General features: G+C 35.4%; 1 protein-coding gene and 1 long non-coding RNA gene across 12 annotated transcripts in view; one reads left to right on the plus strand and one right to left on the minus strand.

Moving 5' to 3' along the window:
- The window catches only part of Msp300 (Muscle-specific protein 300 kDa), a 168,795-nt gene that overhangs the window by 23,305 nt on the left and 124,458 nt on the right, over positions 1-21,032 (plus strand). For 9 of the 11 annotated variants that reach the window (XM_053757130.1, XM_053757135.1, XM_053757132.1 and 6 more), the window contains exon 1: positions 14,173-14,724. The exons of the other annotated variants lie outside the window; for them this stretch is intronic. In XM_053757130.1, coding sequence (XP_053613105.1) covers positions 14,208-14,724 — 517 coding nt within the window. In that variant the 5' untranslated portion in view covers positions 14,173-14,207. Of the gene's footprint in view, positions 1-14,172; positions 14,725-21,032 lie in introns of those variants that run through there. 11 annotated transcript variants of the gene reach the window in all.
- Positions 6,359-20,456, minus strand: LOC128676806 (uncharacterized). Its single transcript, XR_008405464.2, has 4 exons — positions 20,364-20,456; positions 8,131-8,247; positions 7,458-7,575; positions 6,359-6,511 (listed from the first exon to the last, which is right to left on the minus strand). It is a non-coding gene; the product is annotated as an uncharacterized LOC128676806 (long non-coding RNA).

Here is a 21,032-nt window from a genome sequence, read left to right on the forward strand (position 1 = left end):
CGAGGTCAATGCACGGGTCTAGATCATTCCATTTATTTCCATTAATTTCCATCTATTATCGTCTTTTATATTTAGTTTCTTCTTTTGTAGTATAATAGATTTTAGATACTGTAAATATAATCATAAAATTTACTTATGTTTATGATGATGAGCCCGTCGGTTTGCCACTGACAGACAAAGTAAAGTGGCACCTGAAGCCTGAAGACAAAATTTGGCTCTGATTTAATGATCGGCTACCTGCCTGACGTCAACCCTCTTCTTCTTAGCGTGTCGACACAGCGAATCATATTAATTAAGTTCAATAGGACGCCACCGATGCATCATTGCACAAAAAAAGCTGGCGTGATGTCGTATGCGTGCCAATGGTCTGACAACTAGTGATGCTGATGACCGTGCGAAATGGAGACGAAAAAGTAGGAAAGCGGACCCTGGGCGCCGACGCTCCACAGCTGAGCAGCAACCAGGAAAACGCTCAGATAAGATAGAGACAAGAGTTCTCAGCCTCCTACTATAGAAACGCCACATTTCAATAATACTTCTTTAATACCTCTCGATTTTTACTTTTGCAGCTACTGCACGATATATTTAGGAGGAAGGGTTCTTCCTCCTCGGTTCAGTCGCACAGGATTCTTAACTGTGCCAGGAATGGCGCCTTTCCCTGCACTTCTTTTCCTTTGCACTTTGCCCTGGATGAAGCTGTAAAATCCTTTATTTAGTGTTAGTCATAACATGCCCAAAGTATTTCAATTTTCTCCGCTTGATGGTGTTCATAAGTTTAGCTTTCTTCTTCAAAAATATCTTCAATTAATTTCGCGAATTCATTCAAAATGCACGAATGGCCGACAATTTGGCAGTACACCTGACAGCCAGCAATTTTACAGCGCGAGTTGTTGAAACGATTACATCGTCTGAATGAGGGTGTTGAGCGTTTTATCAGGATAAAATGCTCCACACCTCATAGCTCAGGAGCTATTTGGATGCAATACGTTTTGTATACGCTAATCGTGTGTGTCCTTCGACAAGATTTTATCTATATACGAAGTATACAATTCTAAAATCAATAAGATAATGTGCGTGTGGTGTTCACACTCTGTAAGAGAACCTAGGTATAAACCTCCAGGCAACAATAGTAGATTAATAGCCAAGGGCTGTAAGGGATCAATTGGAGCCCGAGATTTTGTTTTTCAAAACCGAAATTGAGCTTCGCCGTTCGATATTTAAAATTGATGATTCATACGAAGACAAGGCTGAATAGCGAAGCGAACTCTTTGGTCATCGGGCTGAATGCATGATGTCTATTGTCAGTATGACGGTTAGATGTACGCAAACTTTTTGAAAGAGTGAAGTGTTTTTGGTTACCACCCTAGGGCTTTTCTAGCTACGTTATTGGTCACCTACATACAAGCCCCATTTGGGGGTAATAAGGACCTACTTACCGAATATGAGAGATGCAAAGAAATATAACGCCTTGATAGCAACGTGATAGGCAACAGCAGCATTTCTAATTGGGCAAGACGTGAGACTCTTTAAATATTGTATAAAGAGGTCGTGCGTGTCTTAGACCCTCCTCAGAAATCACACTATCTATTGGCGCGAAAACCGCATGAAAATCCGCGCCGTAGTTTTCGAGTTCATCGCGAACAGACAGATGCGGCAGAGGACTAGATTTAAGTAGCCACTATGCACTTTCATTCCTCGAGATACAGACTCACGTCTAGTTCGAGGATGGGCTTCAAAATGGTCAAGATAGATAAGTGTTCTCTCACCAATGTAACTCATTACATTATACATATAGTTATTTTGTACAGAAATTGTGTTGTTGGCAAATAAATGATTTATTATTATTATTATTTGTATCTCCTTTTGGGATTCACGGCACATAGTCCGGTCCTTTGAGAGGCTTGCGTGGGGATATGGATCCAACACGTAGAGGCCCTTTGGAGAATTTTGATGTTATGTAGGTCTCCCGCCAAGACCCACTCCCGGATATACCAATGAAATGATATGCCCATGAGCAGGTCTCGGCGGGAGTGTGAACTATTGCAGAATAATGGATAGAAGTACTGGTCTATATAATGAAATATGGATGAACTGAGAATGGGCTATTGCAAAGAGTTCGGTCACCTGCCATAATCATGATAACTGACTATTCAGTGGCAGGTGGTGACTCGCCGCTCACTAGATGGGCCCCTCAAATCAGTCGCCGTGATTGGCGACAAAGGGGCAACATTGACGTGGGCGGCTAAGGGTGTAGAGAGGTGAGTCTGCGGGGCGCGAAATCATGGTGATCCAGTCAGACGCCCCCGGCGTTATGACATTTTACACTTCCACCCTTCGAGCATATAGCTCTCGCGACTCCACTCTGGCCGGCCGGTGAAGGCAAGCCAGAGGTAGGGGTCCTGTTACCTCTCGGTTTCCACTCCGACCTTGGGGAAGGAAGGCGGAGGTGAGGAACAGGGGCCTCCCCTGGGAGCACTCAGGTCCGTGGGGTCGCTACTCCCCAACAGCTCGCCACAAGCTGCCCTGCGGGCTTATTATTATTATTATTAATGTATTACGATAAAAATGGACACATTACCAAGGTACTTCCAATTCGACTCAATTGTATATATATTACTCTATCGTGTTCCGACGTTTGCCCAAAGAAAGAATGTGTTCATTTTGTGAAAATGTCATTTTTGTTTTATTCGAGTTATTATACTATAAAATGGATTGAGATTGGAACTATATTTATTTCATCCAGAGTTGCATTTTCCACTCGATTTTTTTTCCTATCGCAATGCTTAGGTAATGGAGTATAATTTAGCTGTAACTATTATTGTATTAATATAATCATGCTCAAATCACTTACGTATAACCCGTTTCAAATGATCGAACGATCGAGTGATATCTGCATACTATTCTAAAATGAAAATGACAATAAAGCTGTATTAATTAAAAATATTAATTAATTAAAACTTTGTTTTTAACCCCCGACGTAAAAAGAGGGGTGTTATAAGTTTATCTGTCTGTGGCATCGTAGCTCACAAACGGATGACCCGATTTACGTTTAGTTTTTTTTCTTGAGTGTTCTTAACTATGTATCATTAAAATCGGTTTAGCCGTTCAATAGTTGTAGCGAAATGAATAGTTAATTAATAAATTATTAATTTGTCTAACAAATAAACTTCTATAATATGCAAGGATGTGTCAGTTGTGTCCGTTAATTTTGTAGTAACATTTGTAACCCAATCTTGTCACGTGCTATCTGCTCCAAGCGTTTGATGAGATTCACAATTACAGCCAAATGTGTGACACAACACGACACATGTTGTCCAGGGTCAGTTATTTTAGTTACATATTTTAAGGGACTTATTATTAAAACTATCAGATTCTCGTTCCTGTTAGCAAAAGCTAGTGTTTTTATATTTATCGAAGAGGGTATTCTTCGACAAATATAAAAATTCTAACTTTTGTCCACGGCTTCGTTCGCGTTAACTTTTCCGTGAAAGGGGAACAGAAATTGTATATTCATACAAAATTTCAGCCCCCATTATAGTCCATTGGGGGTTGAAAGAAGGTTGAAAAGAAGTAGCCTATGTTTGAACGGATGTCTTCAAGTCCTGCAAACAAAATTTCATAAAAATCGGTCCAGCGGTTTAGAAGTGAAAACGGCACAGACGGACTTTTGCGTTTATAATATTAGTATGGATGTGTGGTATACATTTGAATACACCGAAATTTGGGACTTTCTCTGCAATGTATCGACAGTTTTCAGTCCATTAATCATAATATCGAAATCGTAAATACTTATGTATCACGCGACTAAAGTTTGTCTGTATATTTGTGACCGACCTACATTCAGCCTAGCATGAATGGAAATTTCTAGAAATAGTCTATTATTAGTAAAAGAAGACGGCGAATTATGTTGTAAAAGAAAATCTAATTTAATTAATGTACCTAATTGTTGTGTAAATAAAAGAGTTTCCTACACAAAACATGCTATCTCTGTCTGGTCTAATGGTTGACTGGTAGAGAACGCCATGTGGCGTTAAGTCCACCTTTTGTACAAATACTTTTTTTGTAATTTTGTGCAATAAAGTTTAAAAGAAAAAAATGTTTTTTGTACTTAAATTCCATTCCATCCTTTATTTTTCTGGTCAGCTTTGAAGATTTTCACTCATTTTTATTTGCTTTTTTCCTGACCACTGTCGACAAACGTTTAGCGTTCGTATATTGCTTGTCTTTGCCTTGTGTTAAATATAAGTACTCATACAAAACTTACGTACGTCCATTTGTATCCGCATTGGTGTTCAGCGACATACCTAATTATTGTAAATACTTCACTATATTCATGCAATGATCTTGCGACATTTGTCCGAAGGAGGGCCAGTTGCCCTCTCTAGATATACAAAAGAATGGAGACAAATGTCCATTTGATTTGATAGATCATAGATTTTTATTTAGTTATTACGGCTATAACATCAACAGTCTTTAAGTTGTATAGACAACTTAATTTTATATAACGCCTGATGAAACATTACAGCATGACTGGTTTATGAATAATATAAATTAATAAACCTACAGGCGCAAATATTGAAAGCATTACTTACAATATATAGTTACTAAAACAGATTTATGTGGAAAGTACCACGACCACGACTCTAAATATAATTAGATAATTTCATCATTTATTAACTAATTTTATTATGTTTAGGTACCATACCACAATACGCTCAATGGTGCAGTGGTTAGCGCACTCTGCTTGCTAATATTGGCGGTTAAGTCACTCTGACAATGGTCTGAACTAAAACATTTTTAGTAACCCAATTACTTTATCTTAAGCTCCTGCGTGCTTCAGACGGCACATTAAGCTGTTAATAACGGTATTTGCACTCGTTAAACCCGCCAATCCGCAATGGGCCTTCCATAGGCGCGTGTGCGCATAAGGAAGGTCTTACTAGGTATACCCTTTATTTTTTATCATATAAAAACATCAATCTAATTTGCGATTCTACACATCTTAATCTCCATGTAATAGCCAAGCAACACGAGTAGCGTTATGTAGCGAAATCGAACATAGAGTTAACGTTTTATAGAAACGACATTAAAACTAAAGAAAGGAAAATTATGGTATTTATTACGTTTAGACAAAAGTCGTAGAACTAAAGATGTTAGTCTCTATGTACCTTATGCGCCTTTGGAAGGTTATGTGTTAGATACCAGTAACCCTGTATATTAAACACAGCATGTCGGCATAGCCCATGGCTGAAATGAATGAATTTTATTTTTATTTTATTTATTAGTGTGCGCATAAGGAAGGTCTTACTAGGTATACCCCAGCAGCGGTGACGTTTAAATGGCTGATGATGATACCATACCAACAAAAAGTTTATTATTATATTAGCAGATTATGTTATTACATACATACATAGTGTATTGTCGTCAACTAATTTGCAATCATGGATCAACAAAAATAAAAAAAAAACAATACCCGGATGAAATTATAACAATTTAAAAGAACTGTCCATATTGCCAATTTCGATTTAAGTCAATATTAAAATATAAATAAAAATTTATAATAGGTTGCCGTTGGACATTAGAGAAGTTAAAACACAATTATTATTTAAAAAAATTATTAAGGTCACACATCAGAAAAATCTCAAAATATATAAATAGTTGATAACTATAGTGACTCACTAATCTTTGAAGCTATAGCTAGCTATATCAAGCTATAGCTTGCCGAATTTAGTGGTCGTGTATATCCATGATAGGTTAAGTAACTTGTTTACTTAAGTACATCCTTTTGTCACATAAATATTAGTTATTGTTATAAAAATGTAATGTAAATTTATCAATAATAAGTGATTGATATAATGAATGATTGATATTAATAGATGTGATTCTTCTTTTGAGAAATAAAGTTTTTAAACCAGACTTTAACATTAAATTGTTACTTCATTACTGTACTATTTTTCTTCAAAGGCCATTTCTATACCACCTCGCATGATAGCAATCTAATACAATGATCAATGTCGTGGTCCGCATAGTTTTAAAATAGCCGCTTTAAAACCCACGCGATTCTACACGACGAATACGCATGTCTATATTAATAACATCACATATATACGTCATAGTGATTTAAGGGCAGGTTCTTCACCACACTTTGCACACGCTTTGCGATTTTATTGCGGTTATAAACTGTGATGAATTTATTAATTCCTGGTTACGTCACGGGATCCGCTTAATTAGGAATTTCTTGATAAAACGTGTGTGCTATAAGATTATAATTATAATCTATATAATAAATAATATGTTAAATTCTTAAAGTAATTACAATTTTATAACTTAGTCACGATAGTCACTGAAACACGTCCAAACTTTTACAAATTATTGTAGCCGCTTTTTTTAAATTTTTAAGTGCATTTTCGGTAAATATTATCAAGATCGAGTTGTTATCTTGCCCTGTATTATCTCGACGATCTTTGTGGCTTAGTGGTCACCCACAGTGGTCACCATGTCCGTCCGCCATCTGGAGGTCGTAAGTTCATTTGTTTGAATATTTATTTATTAAATTCTTGACGTTCGTCTATTATGTACAAAATATTTGTGAGGATGCATATGTGGATGTTTGTTACTCTTTCACGCAAAATCTACTGGATAGATTTATATGAAATTTGGTACACATGTAGAATATAACCTGGAATAACACATAGGGTACCTTTTATCCAGAAATTTCCCACAGGAGATAAGCCCTGGGGCGCAGCGCAGCTAGTCTAAAATATTTGTACCTTCGTCGCTTCGCCTTAAATGATGAATATCAGACAACCGCTCGGATTAATACTTACACTGAAGCTTAAAATTGGGTTATATGTTGCAACCACATTTTAGAGAGATATGGTTAGCTATATAAGTTGCATAATATACTGACAGGACTCAATAGCCAAAAAAGGATTTAAAAAGAAAATTAATTCTTTTCTTTTTCTTCGGCTATTGAGAGCCCAGAGTAAATTTTTTTACGCAAGCAAAAACCAGCAATGTCATCGAAAACGCCAAAGTTTGGCAAACTGTATGCCGATACTGTGATGCTATTACCATTATGAGAGAGAGAGAGAGAGAGAGAGAGGAAATTGCCCAATACAAGCAACAAATGACTAATTCATTTCTGTAGTTATGTAGATTTATGAGGTCAATGTCCTTTTTCTTGGAGTTCCTAAATTACCTGCCACCGTTGGGAGCGGGAAGTAGGGCACGACGTGACGTGACAGACAGTCTGACAACTTGGCGTGCGATATTCTTACTAAATCCGTTGAAATAAAATGTTTATTAGGCATGCATTTCGATGAAATTACTTTTCTTGGTGCAAGCTCTCTGACTAAAGACCTGTCTGTCTCATTTAAAATTTGACTTTTTTAATAACGATGTAAATTCGTCGTCTGATTTTTAATATTTATTTTATTATACTCTTCAAGACCTACATTTCTTGCAGACAAGGCCGCGGTGAAGTTTGTTGCGCTGCTTCTTCTTCACCTGCGCTTTGGAAGTCGGCAGCAGACTTAGTTTAAGTAATTTTTTGACGTCAATAAGTGATGAATCCTGAAATAGAATAAAGAATTTTGAATTTGAATTTGTCAAGCAGGCTTAGAGTATAAACATGTAGCAACTAGATGTTGCCCGAGGCTTCACTCCCGTAGGAATTTTGAAATAAAATATAGCAATCTTGGATAATGTACCTTTCTAATGGTCAAAGAATTTTTCAAATCGGTTCGGTAGTTTCGCCACAAATATACAAACTCACAAACGCTTACCTCTTTATAATAATAGTATAGATAGAGTACGCGTCTACAAATATGTACTGAAAGCACGAATATGAACAACTTCAAAATAACAGGGCCAGCGCCACAAATAGCCAGATATACTTTATATATATATATAACAATTTAAACGATGCAAAATACAGCAATAATTTTTCTTCATTAAACTACGTAAACATTGATATATAAACAAAGTAAACACTGATATTAGATTAATATGAACGTGCATTAGATGACATCAGCCATCAAGGTGAAAATCCTGGTCCACGTGAGACGAGTTCAGAGCACCATTACGAATAGCACTGATTTGAATTAAAAACTATTCCCTCTATAGCACCTGTTAATATTCTTCTTCTTCTTGTCCAGTCGTTATGGCTCTATTGTTGGCGTCGCATTACTGATAGATCGAGTGAGTAGCAGCACCGACAGCCTGCTGCAGACGATGGCGGCGAGACTGGATGTGGACAGTGGGATTATATTGCACTGGTCCTGCATTCAGCTTTTCAAAGAAACAAACATTTTTTATCGCGTCTCTCATTAACAGCCAGTAGTATTGTGGCTTGTGAGAAATAACTATAAATATAAAGATTGACGAGAAAAAGTGCCTGTGAAGGTCTAATTTCTGAATAAATGATTTGAATTTGAATTTGAACAGAGTTTTAAGTTTAATGTATTACTATACAGGGTTATGTACTGGTATCAAACGCATAAACTCCTAAAGACTACTCGGGTACAACAAAAACTTTTATTCTACGATTTCTCGTGATTCGTAGTTTTTTTTTTATCATATAAAAACATCAATCTAGTTTGCGATTCTACACATCTTAATCTCCATGTAATAGCCAAGCAACACGAGTAGCTTTATGTAGCGGAATCGAACATAGAGTTAACGTTTTATAGAAATGACATTAAAACTAAAGAAAGGAAAATTATGGTATTTATTACGTTTAGACAAAAGTCGTAGAACTAAAGATGTTAGTCTCTATGTACCTTATGCGTCTTTGGAAGGTTATGCGTTAGATACCAGTAACCCTGTATGTTAAACACAGCATGTCGGTATAGCCCATGGCTGAATTGAATGAACTTTATTTGTTTTATTAGGTGCTATTCGAATTGGTGCGCTGAATGGCATACGTGTGAAGAACCCTAGACCTTGTGAGGAAGGCTCCTTGGCTTAGAAATGGGTTTTGTTGACCGTTTGTATGCACTATGCACTCTGTGTGCATCGAAGTGTGGCGATGTTTGTGACATGTCTGTAACTTGAGTCGTGGCTCTGTGTGGCTCCATTGTTAACAACTTTTGAGTACAGTCCTGTCCTAAACCTGTATTAACTTAGTAGCTTTAATTATATCTTATTTTCATCGAGATAGTCAATATTTACGCATATTTTAGGATATATTATAACGTTTTTTCTTATTCTGTTTCCTCGTGTCACCGTGTCTATTCTATTTACATCTATTGTATAAGAAATGTATGAATGTCATGAATGAAATGTCACAAATTTTTGACCCCGACGCAAAATGAAGAGTGTTATAAGTTTAACGTGTCTGTCTGTGTATCTGTCTGTGGCATCGTAGCTCCCAAACAGATGAACCGCGTTTAATTTAGTTTTTTTTATGTCATAGATGATTTTAATTAAATTTTTAATTCCGAGTGTTCTTAGCCATGTTTCATGAAAATCAATGCTTCAGATGGTTAACGTACAAGTTTCACAAGTTCAATGTTGATTTCGCTATAACTTTTGAACGGCTGTATCAGTTTAGATCATACATATCTGAGAACCACCGCATAAAAATTAGCTATCAAATAAAAAAAAACCGCATCCAAATCGTTTCACCCGTTGATGAGCTACGGCGCCACGTACAGAGACAGACAGACCGACACACTTATCGGTCAAACTTATAACACCCCTCTTTTTGCGTCGGGGGTTAAAAAGAGAGAGATCTAATTATATTGTATTATATATATTTTTTCTATTAGCTTGTAGTTTCTCACTGATGAAAAAAGGCTTATAACCTTACATATTATAAAACATAGTCCTCTGCCGCGTCTGTCTGTCTGTTCGCGATAAACTTAAAAACTACTGCACGGATTTTCATGCGGTTTTCACCAATACATAGTGTTATTCCCTGAGGAAAGTTTAAGTGCATAATTTGTTATGTTTTAACCCGAGCGAAGTCTGGCGGCTAGTTATGAATAAAATGAATCTTCGATCTAGAATTTCTTATTACGAACATAATAATTGATAGACTGCGCACGCGCCGCCCACTCACAGGCCGAAACCGGTCTGTCTAGAAATCTGAGACCATTGTGCGTCTAGGTCGAGAGGTAAAACAGGAAAGGGGACTTAGTGAAGCTGATTTTACGTTTAGTTTATTTCATAAACTTTACGGTGAATTAATATTGTGCAATATTAATTAACAATTCAATTCAATTCAAATTATTTATTGCATCCTTAATGTGTCAGTATACAGGGTCATAATTTACAAAATAAAGTACAATTAAGGACCCTGTCGGGCGCTGCAATATTTGTTTTGCTATCTATTTTATGAAAAACAAGATAGAGAATAATGTGTGATTCATCATCCATTTGTGTAACCATTTGTGCGCAGTTCCTCTAACTCCAATGCTATACAGTTTACTTAATAGAATATCATACTGAACCTTATCGTATGCTTTCGTCATATCCAACATCGTTCCGATTCCATATTTACCCCCGTCAAGCGTGTTTAGTATTTCCTGGACGAATTTGAACACTGCCAATGTTGTTGAGCGATTTTTCCGGAAGCCATTTTGGCATTCGTCAAGCAATTTATATTTTTCACAGAAACTGTAAACGCGGTTAGCCATAACTTTTTGAAAAATTTTTGATGCAGTTGGCAAGAGTGCAATGGGACGGTAGTTGTTCAAGTCTGTTTTTTCATTTTTTTTTTGTGAACTGGACTACAAAACCGAACGAAAAGACTGTGAACAAAACCGGAGAAAACGTCGCTGCTGTTAAAAAATTTAACTAGGTACCTGGGTACATGGATTTAACTACCTATGTAGAGTAATTTACCTTTTTTACTGTATGTTATTTTATCTAAATACCTACCAAATATTACAAATTCCTTTTCTACTTGCATCATCCAAAATAAATAAATCCTCGTTCGACTTTTAAATAGTTTTACTTATTTATTTTATTATTTTATTTATTCAAATTTTGACATTTTTAATAATGATGTAAATTCGTCCTCCTAATTTTTAATATATACATAAGACCTTATATTTGTTAGTTGACGTCCTTGGAGAAAAGGCCGCGGTGAAGTTTGTTGCGCCGCTTCTTCTTCACTTGCGCTTTGGAAGCCGGCAGTAGACTTAGTTTAAGTAATTTTTTTGACGTCAATAAGTGATGTATATCGTCCTAAATTGAATAAAGAATTTTGAATTTGAATTTGAATTTACTTCCCTGCTTCGTTGAATCACGCGGGCGCAGCCGCGGCCTGGCTAGTTTTTCTGATATTAATTTAAAAAATTAGGAAATTAAATGTATATAAATAAATAATGTCACTGTTGTTAACTTATATTTTCTTTTTAATTACAGGTATTCACTTAATTTGCTTGAAGAGAGGGTAAGATGAGCGACCTTCAAATTTTCATGACATTTTATATCAATTCGTTATGGATACCAAATTCAAATTCAAAATTCAAATCATTTATTCAGAAATTAGACCTTCACAGGCACTTTTTCTCGTCAATCTTTATATTTATAGTTATTTCTCACAAGCTACAAACTACTGGCATTTCGGAACGACCACTGCTGAGAAGAAATGCCGAAAGAAACTCATTTGAACAGTGTTGGTCCCTATCATGCCAGATCGGCTTACCATTATTGTTTCTTACAATGTTTTTTTTTTGTTTCTAATAATATATAAAAGTACATAATGTACATAGTCAAAAGGTATATCAAAACAGGTTATGATTGTGATCCGAGTGCTGATTATAATATATATATATCGATGTGAAACACAATTAACTTACATGAAAATATATGAGAAACGAGATGACCAGTTCCCTCTGGCCATACCATTTTTAACTCCTGACGCAAAAAGAGGGGTGTTATAATTTTGACCGATAAGTGTGTCGGTCTGTCTGTCTTTGTACGTGGCACCGTAGCTCATCAACGGGTGAACCGATTTGGATACGGTGTTTATTATTAGATAGCTAATTTTTATGCGGTAGTTCTCAGACCAGATGTTTGATCGATATCGGTTCAGCCGTTCAAAATTTGTACCGAAATGAATATTGAAAGTCGGGGGTTTTTTAATTTGTCTAACAAATAAACTTGCCATTTATGTAGGTAGGTACCACTGGTAGGACAAAGATCTTTTTCTTCCAACGTTCAGTTCAGTTCTACATCGCGTCATCGGGTTACTGTTTTTAATGTCATTAGTGTGTTAACCACACTAATGACATTAAAAACAGTAACCCGATCATCGAAATCTATCGTAATTCTGTGAATAACGTGTGGACATAGTTAAAAGAATAATGCTGTGGACTATATGTCTTATTATTAACATTCCTTGTTTAAATTCTTATTTATCTGTATACACCATAAATTTTTAATTATGCCAAAAAATAAAATGGGGCTATCAGTACTGATAATATGTGCATAGTCAAAACATAAAAAATCGAAATCCAAAATTTATCCAAAAAAAATCTATAATAATTGCTTATAATACTTAGAGTGTGCCACCTGACCACTACGCTTCATAGTAAAGGTAGGTTCATTCGGTGAGCGGTTCACACAAAGTCGATTTTCATTGATAAATTCTGGCAATTCTTTATTATTTATTTATTTATTGCCAGGGTCATTGCACGCGAGAGCGAGAGAACACGACGAACTATGAATTGGAATAATTGGAGTTTTAAACTACGTCCAATCAATTCATCGATATTTTGGGATAAACGCGAACCTCAATAACTTTGGTGATAAACGATAATTTTGATTACTCACATGTATTAATAGGGTCTTTAATATTAAGCCATTAATTTTTTTGGCATATTTACAAATGTATGGTGCATATATGTAAAACTACTATTATTAGAACAACATTACATATAGGAACTATATACTTATATGTAATGTTGTTCTAATAAATAAATAAACAAACAAAAAACACAACAAAACACATGTTTCGCAATACTCCAAATTAGAAGGGCTATATAGGTCACAGTTTGCCGAGTAGTCATTGAGTGTGCAGTCAAGGGCGTGGGTCTTTGCCCTTCGTGAGATAGAAGACGAATGCAACGGGTTAAAAAGGGTTAGAAGGATTGTATTCGTACGATTATAATTATACGTTGTTATTGTTAGTGTTTTTGTCCAAAAGTGAAATTCGTTTTAGGGAATTTACATTTTGGACGCCGTTGAAGCAAGGAGTGTGAATCTTGGGCTGTGTTTACCATAATAATTGGTAGCCGCGAACTTATATACCTCGCGAACACAATAAATTTTGATGAGTTCAGTTGCAGGCGTTCATAGGCTGCGGTAACCACTTACCGGGTGGGCCGAATGCCTGTTTGCTTGCTCAGTAGTATAATAAAAGTACAAAAGCGATTCGTCAAACGGGATCTTGCGCACGATCCATAACAATTAAATACGCACTTAGGGCTGGGGATGCCCATGACCTATTTTTACAAATATAGTTTACAGAACGCACTTTTGGTCACATATTTTGATACTTGTGTCGCGCTTGTATTTTTTCAATAGCAAAACACTGCAGAAGATTCGATGTTTTACACTTTATTTTGCGCAGGATACAGAAATAATGAGATTATTAACGTATAATTTGCATATATTACCTTACTAATATGCAAATTATACTTTAACACTGTCTTTGAAGTTATCTTTAATCCGTTTAAAGAGTGATATATAAAAGATTTATTGATGAATTGTAATTAAAGGTTTATTGCATGTGAAAATTGCCTAAAATCTAGAAATAGGCATGACTTTACCTAAGGATGCGACATGTGAAATTGAGAGAATCGGCAACACATTGTTAAGTTATTACTTAGGTTTATTTACATTAGATTAATTGAGAAGGTGTCTACCCAAGTTGAATGAAATCTATATTTTCTACACTGAAATTGTATACCGCGGGAAACCTAAACAAACATCTTGATAAAGTTTTAAAATAAGTTTTCCTTCAGATAATGTTTCAATTCAAAGGTGATCTGTAACAACTAGGCTCTCTTCGACAAAAAATTGTCCAAAACTAGAAATAAACCCGACAATCATAAATGGACTTCCAAGGATCACCAAAGCTGCTCGTCTGCTGGCCGTCTAGGACACACGTGTTGGCGCATGCGCCTCACCTCCATGTCCTCAACTTAGCCAGTATCGAGCGAACCTCCGACGCGTGAGGTCATGTCGCTATGGCCGACGGGCGCGACTCCCCATCGCAAAGCGGTCTTCGAGATCGCGTCCACTTTTTCGAAAAAGTCTGGACAGGACAATCCAGTTCGGACACCGTCGACGCCAGCATCAATGTCGACGAAATAGAAAGACGTATCGAGCAGCGCAAACGGAGACCGGAATCTCCAAAAATCGAAGTGAAATTGAAGCACACGAGAGACACAGAGTCTCCTACTAGAAGTTTTGAGACGTCATTCCCTAGATATAAGTTAAGGCATGTGGATCCTGAAGAGGTTGAGAAGGTTGAGCGTCAGATCGAAGAGGGCGATCTAGGCGCAGGAGTGCGTTATGTTAAGTATGAAAGGGTGACGGTAAAAAGGACCGTCACTGAGAGCCACAGCAGGGAACATAGGGAGAGATCGGAATCCCCTTTGGAGTGGTATTCGGATTATAAGCAACAGAATCTCCAGTCTGCCCCCATGAAGGAATACTTCAGGAGCAAGTCGGAATACGACTCGCACATCGCTCAAATTCGTGGTGAGTGCAATTGAATACAATATACTTAGCTACTACTACAGATTTTATAGTTCAATGGTCATTAGACTGATATTTCTTAGTTTCCTCTGAGCACATATATTTTTTTGTCTAGACTAAGTTTAATTAACTTAATAACATGAACAATATACATTAAAAATGTCAGGAGGTCGCAGCCTTGGCAATAGGATTGTAAACAATGTTGCGTAACCGAGTGATAAATTGTGTAGAATTAATGTTTTTATGGATGTAATTATTCTATCTGCAGGTCTAAAAAATTTCGGTGATAAATATTGGGGAATATGATTGAATTTAGAAGCGGACAATGTCATTACCTAATTTGCAAAAACTTAAAAAATCATTTGAGTAAATTTTGAAACATTTGAAGAATAAGAGACTCATCATAGCATAGAATACTACAAAAGAATCTATAACAATACCGTCGAGCAAAAACCGATAATTGCAAAAATAATCATCAAAACATCTCCAAAATTTTTGGTGTTTATGTTCTGCGTCGTAAAGATTGGATTTGTTTGGATTTCCTCATGGTATCTTATCGTGAGTTTGCACTTCACACATGAGGTGATAAAAATTGCACTTGTAATTGGTTTGCGCATGACTTACGTAATTATGGCCAGAAAAGGAACTTCAATATATATCTATATGGCTAGATCTTAAGTCAATTTAAGGATTGGTCAGAAAGAAAGATAATAAACTTATTGGCTGAACACAAACTTCAACACAATAGTTATGTTGTGGTAATCGATGATATGGATAGAAGACTTCACCTTTATGAATATAAAATTATTCCTAAACATTTCTAAACGTGTCTCAGTGGTTGCCAAAAGGGCCTTGTTCAGTATAAATACACAGCGCGTTGATATAGGTACAAGTTCCTCTAAGATTTGGGTGACAGTTCGAACAACAGAGATAAGAGGAGGAATATGAAAAAATTGGTATTGAAGAAATATAGTGATGAAAAATCATGCGACTTTTCGCATGATGTCATGCGTGATATTGCATTGAATGCGTCATATTCTGAAATATGTAATATAGAAATCTATATATTGATCTATAATAATCAATCTATGTTTTTGAAATAAATTCAGTTTGAACTGTATCTTGTAACCATTTCAAAATCTTACAGATCTAGCGAATGATTGTCGTCACTATAGGAATGATCTAAGAATGTCAATATCCCTTATTGATGCAAGTCTCTGCACTTAGATATTGTACTAAGTACGAGTATGCAAACAACATATTGTCATCATGCATCGTGGTTGTGAATGCCTCTATTATCTTTGCAATAAATGACATACGATAACATTTGGTTTGATTAAATTCTTCAGACTATGAAATATATACATATATTTTTCAAGAATTAAATATATATATATTAAATTCTTCTTATATATATATATATTATTTAATTCTTAATAGTGTGAATAATTTAATATATGTGCCAACTCCGCCATTTGTTCTCTCAAAGCTTCAAGGCTCAAGGATCAATTATATATATATATATATATATATATATATATATATATATATATATATATATATATATATATATATATATATATATATATATATATATATATATATATATATATATCAACGAAAAAAGATCATTTTCCATCATGACCGACCGGGAATCGAACCCGGGACCTCACTGTTCAGTGGCAAGAACTTTACCACTACGCCACCGAGGTCGACATATATAGATAGATATATATAAATAATTGACCGAGCTAGCGAAGCGAGCGAGCGCAAAAGTGCTTTCGTATGTCTGTGTGTTCTCCTCTAGAGGTTTCGATTGTCGAGTCATTTTTTGGAATTTTTTGAAAATGGCGGAGTTGGCACAAATGGCCTAAGCGCCTTCGGATTTGATGGCTCTTGCGACTATTTTGTGTTTGTAGTGACAACGAAACATGACATACACATTGACATAATAGACGGATATTTTCATCAGCGTTGTCAAAATATGAATAGTCCCGTTCGTTTACAAAGAGATAATGACTGGTTGGCTTGAGCGTCTAGGGTTCGAATCCCGCTGGAAGGCGACCTGACAAAATGTCATTTTAATAAAAGGACATTTTGAGAAAAGGACATTTTGATAAAATGACATTTTGAGAAAGAACATTCTGAGAAAGGACATTTCGAGAAAAAGACATTATGAGAAAAGGACATTTTGCGACAAGACGAATAAAATTATGCCAATCAGTAGAATTTTCCAGTCATTAATTAATCAACTTGAGGCAAAAATACATTTTTTGTATGTATGTTTGTGACGCGATGACTTATGAACCGTTGGTCTGATTTTGATGAAATTTAAACGGTATGCAGGATCTGTCAATAGAATTTTTAAGTTCGTGGGATATCAAAATCGTATAAGTCGTTTTCGAAATATTCACAATTTTGTAAAATCTCATCAAAATTTATTGTATCCGCGATGTCAACGTTCGCGGCGAACAACTTGTATTTATATTCACAGTAATTTTATAATCGAAGGCTGTAATATTGCTGGACTAAAGTTTTCTACAGTTTAAAAAAACATTCAAAACCATTTATATAATGAAAACATTATAATAGTCTGACATTTAAATGGATCACGCACTATCGAACCCCGTTTGGTTTTAGATCTACGTTTAAATAAATATATATCCTAAAACAATCAAGGTAAAATTCAAGGTATTCCTAGCATAAGTCTCTACCTAACTTTGGGGCTAAATTAATCTGATTTTGAAGTCTCTATAGAAGTAAAGTTATTAAAAAAAAATGAACTTCGCGAGCGCCGGCAGAAATGAAAACTTCATTATTGACGTCGTGCATTTTTGACGTATTACAAATTTTCGGTCACGTGTCCTGACACGAGTTTAATCTTTTTACCCATTACAAAAAGTGCACAACGCCGCTAAAGAAGTTTTCGCTTAAAAAAAAAATAACGTTTCACCAAAAGGAGCCATTTTAGCCAGGCTGGAGCAATACAGCTCGCTTCGAGAGGAATTCCATACAGCGTAGGTTGCTAAAGCTGTTAAACGAGTTTCCCGTCTTTTTGTAAAGCAAAAGATGGCTGCACTAGTCTGCAGGGTTACTAACTCCTGCGAAATCTCTGGTATTTGCATCTTATACTATTCCCAGTCTACATGTAAACCTTTTTATATAATTTCGTTTAGTACCATTTTGTTCTTTCTCTCTTTCATGTTATACGGTTGCGTTCAGGGCTGTGTGTGACAATATATCAAAAAATTTGCAGGTTCGTCTATGAGGTTACAACAGACCGCTTGCCAGATATTAGCCCTTCTTGGAAATATTATTGTTGCCTATCAGTTGCCTAAGCTATGTGTCTCTTAGTCGCTTCGTACGATATCCACGGGAGGATATGGAGCGGTCCTATTCTAGGGCGGAACCACACCACACGTAGTGGCGAACACAACACCAGTAACACCCTTCTTTCTAGTCTATTTATTTATTTATCAAAAAACTTACTTTTAAACTACCAACTAAAACTATTATCTTTTGTATTATGTTCTTGCAAATTAATTTGTCTGATTTCAGTTTTTATCGAATGCTCGTATAAGATATCACACCACTAAACTTTCCACTTAGTCTGCTCAATATATGACTTCATTAGTAAATGAAACCTTTACATAAATCATTGCTTTAACTAGTTTTAGAACTAAAAGTACTAAGTATAGTCGTTTTCTGTATCAAGATAGTATAGTTTGATGTCCAGCTATAAATAGTTTTTGCCGCATGAGAAACTATTCGCAATAATAAGAAAGATCACGTATAAAATTAATACAAATCTCAAACAGAATACATGCTTGTTACAATTTTATGTTTCATTGTAAATTGTAATTACCAACAGTGACATCACTACAATTATTATAAATAAACCAATCACGTGACTGGTAATCTCAAATAGTGATCATTTGCATGTCCACAGCACGGCATCTGTTATTTGCACGTTTTTTTTTTTGCATGGACATTTAAATATTAGATGCGATCGTTTGATGATGATGTGGATGGAGTGGAAGAGAAAGACATAAGAAAAGACAGATGGAGTGTGTTAGAAATGAATGAAAATCTTAAAAGCAAATGAAGATATGACAGGAAACAAGACAGGTTGTGGAAGGGAAATAGATATACATTATATGACGACCCCATTTAAAATAGAATAGGAACAAGAAGAAGTTAAATTTTGTATGTTGAGTTTAGGGATTATTGTGGAGTATACAGGATAATAAAAACTCTGTTGATTGGACTTTGTCTATAAAGACTCTAACGATGTCTCAAAATTTACCGAAATATAATGATTAACAAAAGTTTCTCTCACTTAACCCAAGCTAAATAAAACTGTTTAAAATTAAGCATTAGTATTATAGGAGTTTGTCAGTATTTAACTAAAAAATGTGTTATAGGTACACACTTTTTGATATATAGCCAAAAACTTGCAATATTTTGTCTTTATTTGTTTGTTATAATATAGAAATCTGTAACAATTTAGTTCTTAACAGTTTAATGGTAGCACCACACCACCATTTGTTTGCACATTCTAATCATGTCATTTTCTGTCGCCATGTTGCTGTCACGGCTCATGACATGACATCATCAACGTATAAAATACCTGTTACTTCAATGACATCAGAAAACTTGTTCGTTTGATCGTTATTGGAGCTTGTAAATATGCTTTTATAACTAAATGTGGGCCCTGATTTTGAAGTACCTAATTGGTTAATTTATATGCATAATAAAGAAAGATTAAGATCCGCTGGTAACCTAAATATTGGTATGATTTTGTTTCACATCTATTTAATAAAAACAACGTTATAATTATTTAATGTAACTAATTTGGTCACTCATAGATATAGCTCTTTCTCCCGACAAATGTTTATTCGAATATCATTTGTTCGAAAATGTGAAGACGAAGTTTTTTGGATGACACAAATGTAATCTATACTATTATTATAGAGGTAAGCGTTGGTATGTTTGAGGCGGGTAATCTCCGAAGCTACCTAACCGATTTCAAAAATTCTTTCACCATTAGAAAGGCACATTATCCAAGATTGCTAAAGGCTATATTTTATTTGAAAATTCCCACGGGAGCGAAGCCCCGGGCAACAGCTAGTTTTTAGATTTTTTGTGTTTTCAGTAAACTTAATTATTTGTTAAATAGTATAGAAAAAATATATTATAATGGATCAAAATGTCTCTGTTTTTTTTGTATAATTTGGTCATAACATATGTGGGTTAGTTTAAGCATTTGGCCATACAGATGTGTGATGTTGGTATGCAATTTTGGTCAGAATGGATAAGTTATTGATCATAACATGCATTTTACGACATTATATTCCATACAAAGCCATGGCTATACGGTAATGTGGGTTGCAATGGAGCGCAACGGTGCGATAACCACAGGTACAGTGAACTGCTCATCGAGCTGGCCTAATTCATTGTAAATCAAACGCAGCACAGTTGTGCGTAATCTAACTTTTACGTAGGTACTAACCTGTTTCGAAAACAACTCGTAGCGTCACAGCCCCGGGAATGAAACCGGGACAAGAATGAGAGATGTTAATCAGAAATCTATAAGACATTGTGTTAATTTGTTTTTTAATTTATTTGATAGGTATATCTACCTTCTTTTTAGAGATATATACGAAGTCCACTTCATACATTTTCTCCAATTCTTTTCGATGGTTTTAAGCAAACTTACAAATGAAAACGTTTCGCTTGATGACTGTTTTGTTTTAACAATAAACCTTCAGAAAGCATGAATCCTCTTTATAATAAATATTCTAAAGAAAGAATTGAGTCACAGACTCCTTCGCAGTTGCAAAGAAAAATACATTCTTATCGTGTTTTTAATTCTATTAAAATTATGCCAATAACTATGATGTCATACAATATCACCAGTTCAAGAGCAAGACCTCGAGATAGAAAGAACATTTAGGCCTCGTACGCACTAGATCAAAAACGATGGCGCTTTTAAAACGCTTTCGCCTCAACGCTCAGCAAAGAAAAATCGTTGAGTTATAATATCATTGGCATAGTCTGAACAAAAAAGAACACATATTCAATGCAACGGTTTTTTGACGCGCGCTGAAACACCGCTCGTGTGTGCGTGATCTTACATTGCTTCGAGAGAGCCGTCAGCGTTATCTCGGCCTGGATTCGAGATTCATGTTGTAATTACAAGTTTTATTTTTAAATCAGGTCAACAAATTCATAATATACTATATTTCGCTCACATCTGCATTTTATGAGTATATAAAGTACTTATTTAAGTATCCAAATCGTATTCTAAT

The sequence above is a fragment of the Plodia interpunctella genome, chromosome 16 (genome assembly GCF_027563975.2).
Source record: "Plodia interpunctella isolate USDA-ARS_2022_Savannah chromosome 16, ilPloInte3.2, whole genome shotgun sequence".
NCBI lineage: Eukaryota > Metazoa > Arthropoda > Insecta > Lepidoptera > Pyralidae > Plodia > Plodia interpunctella.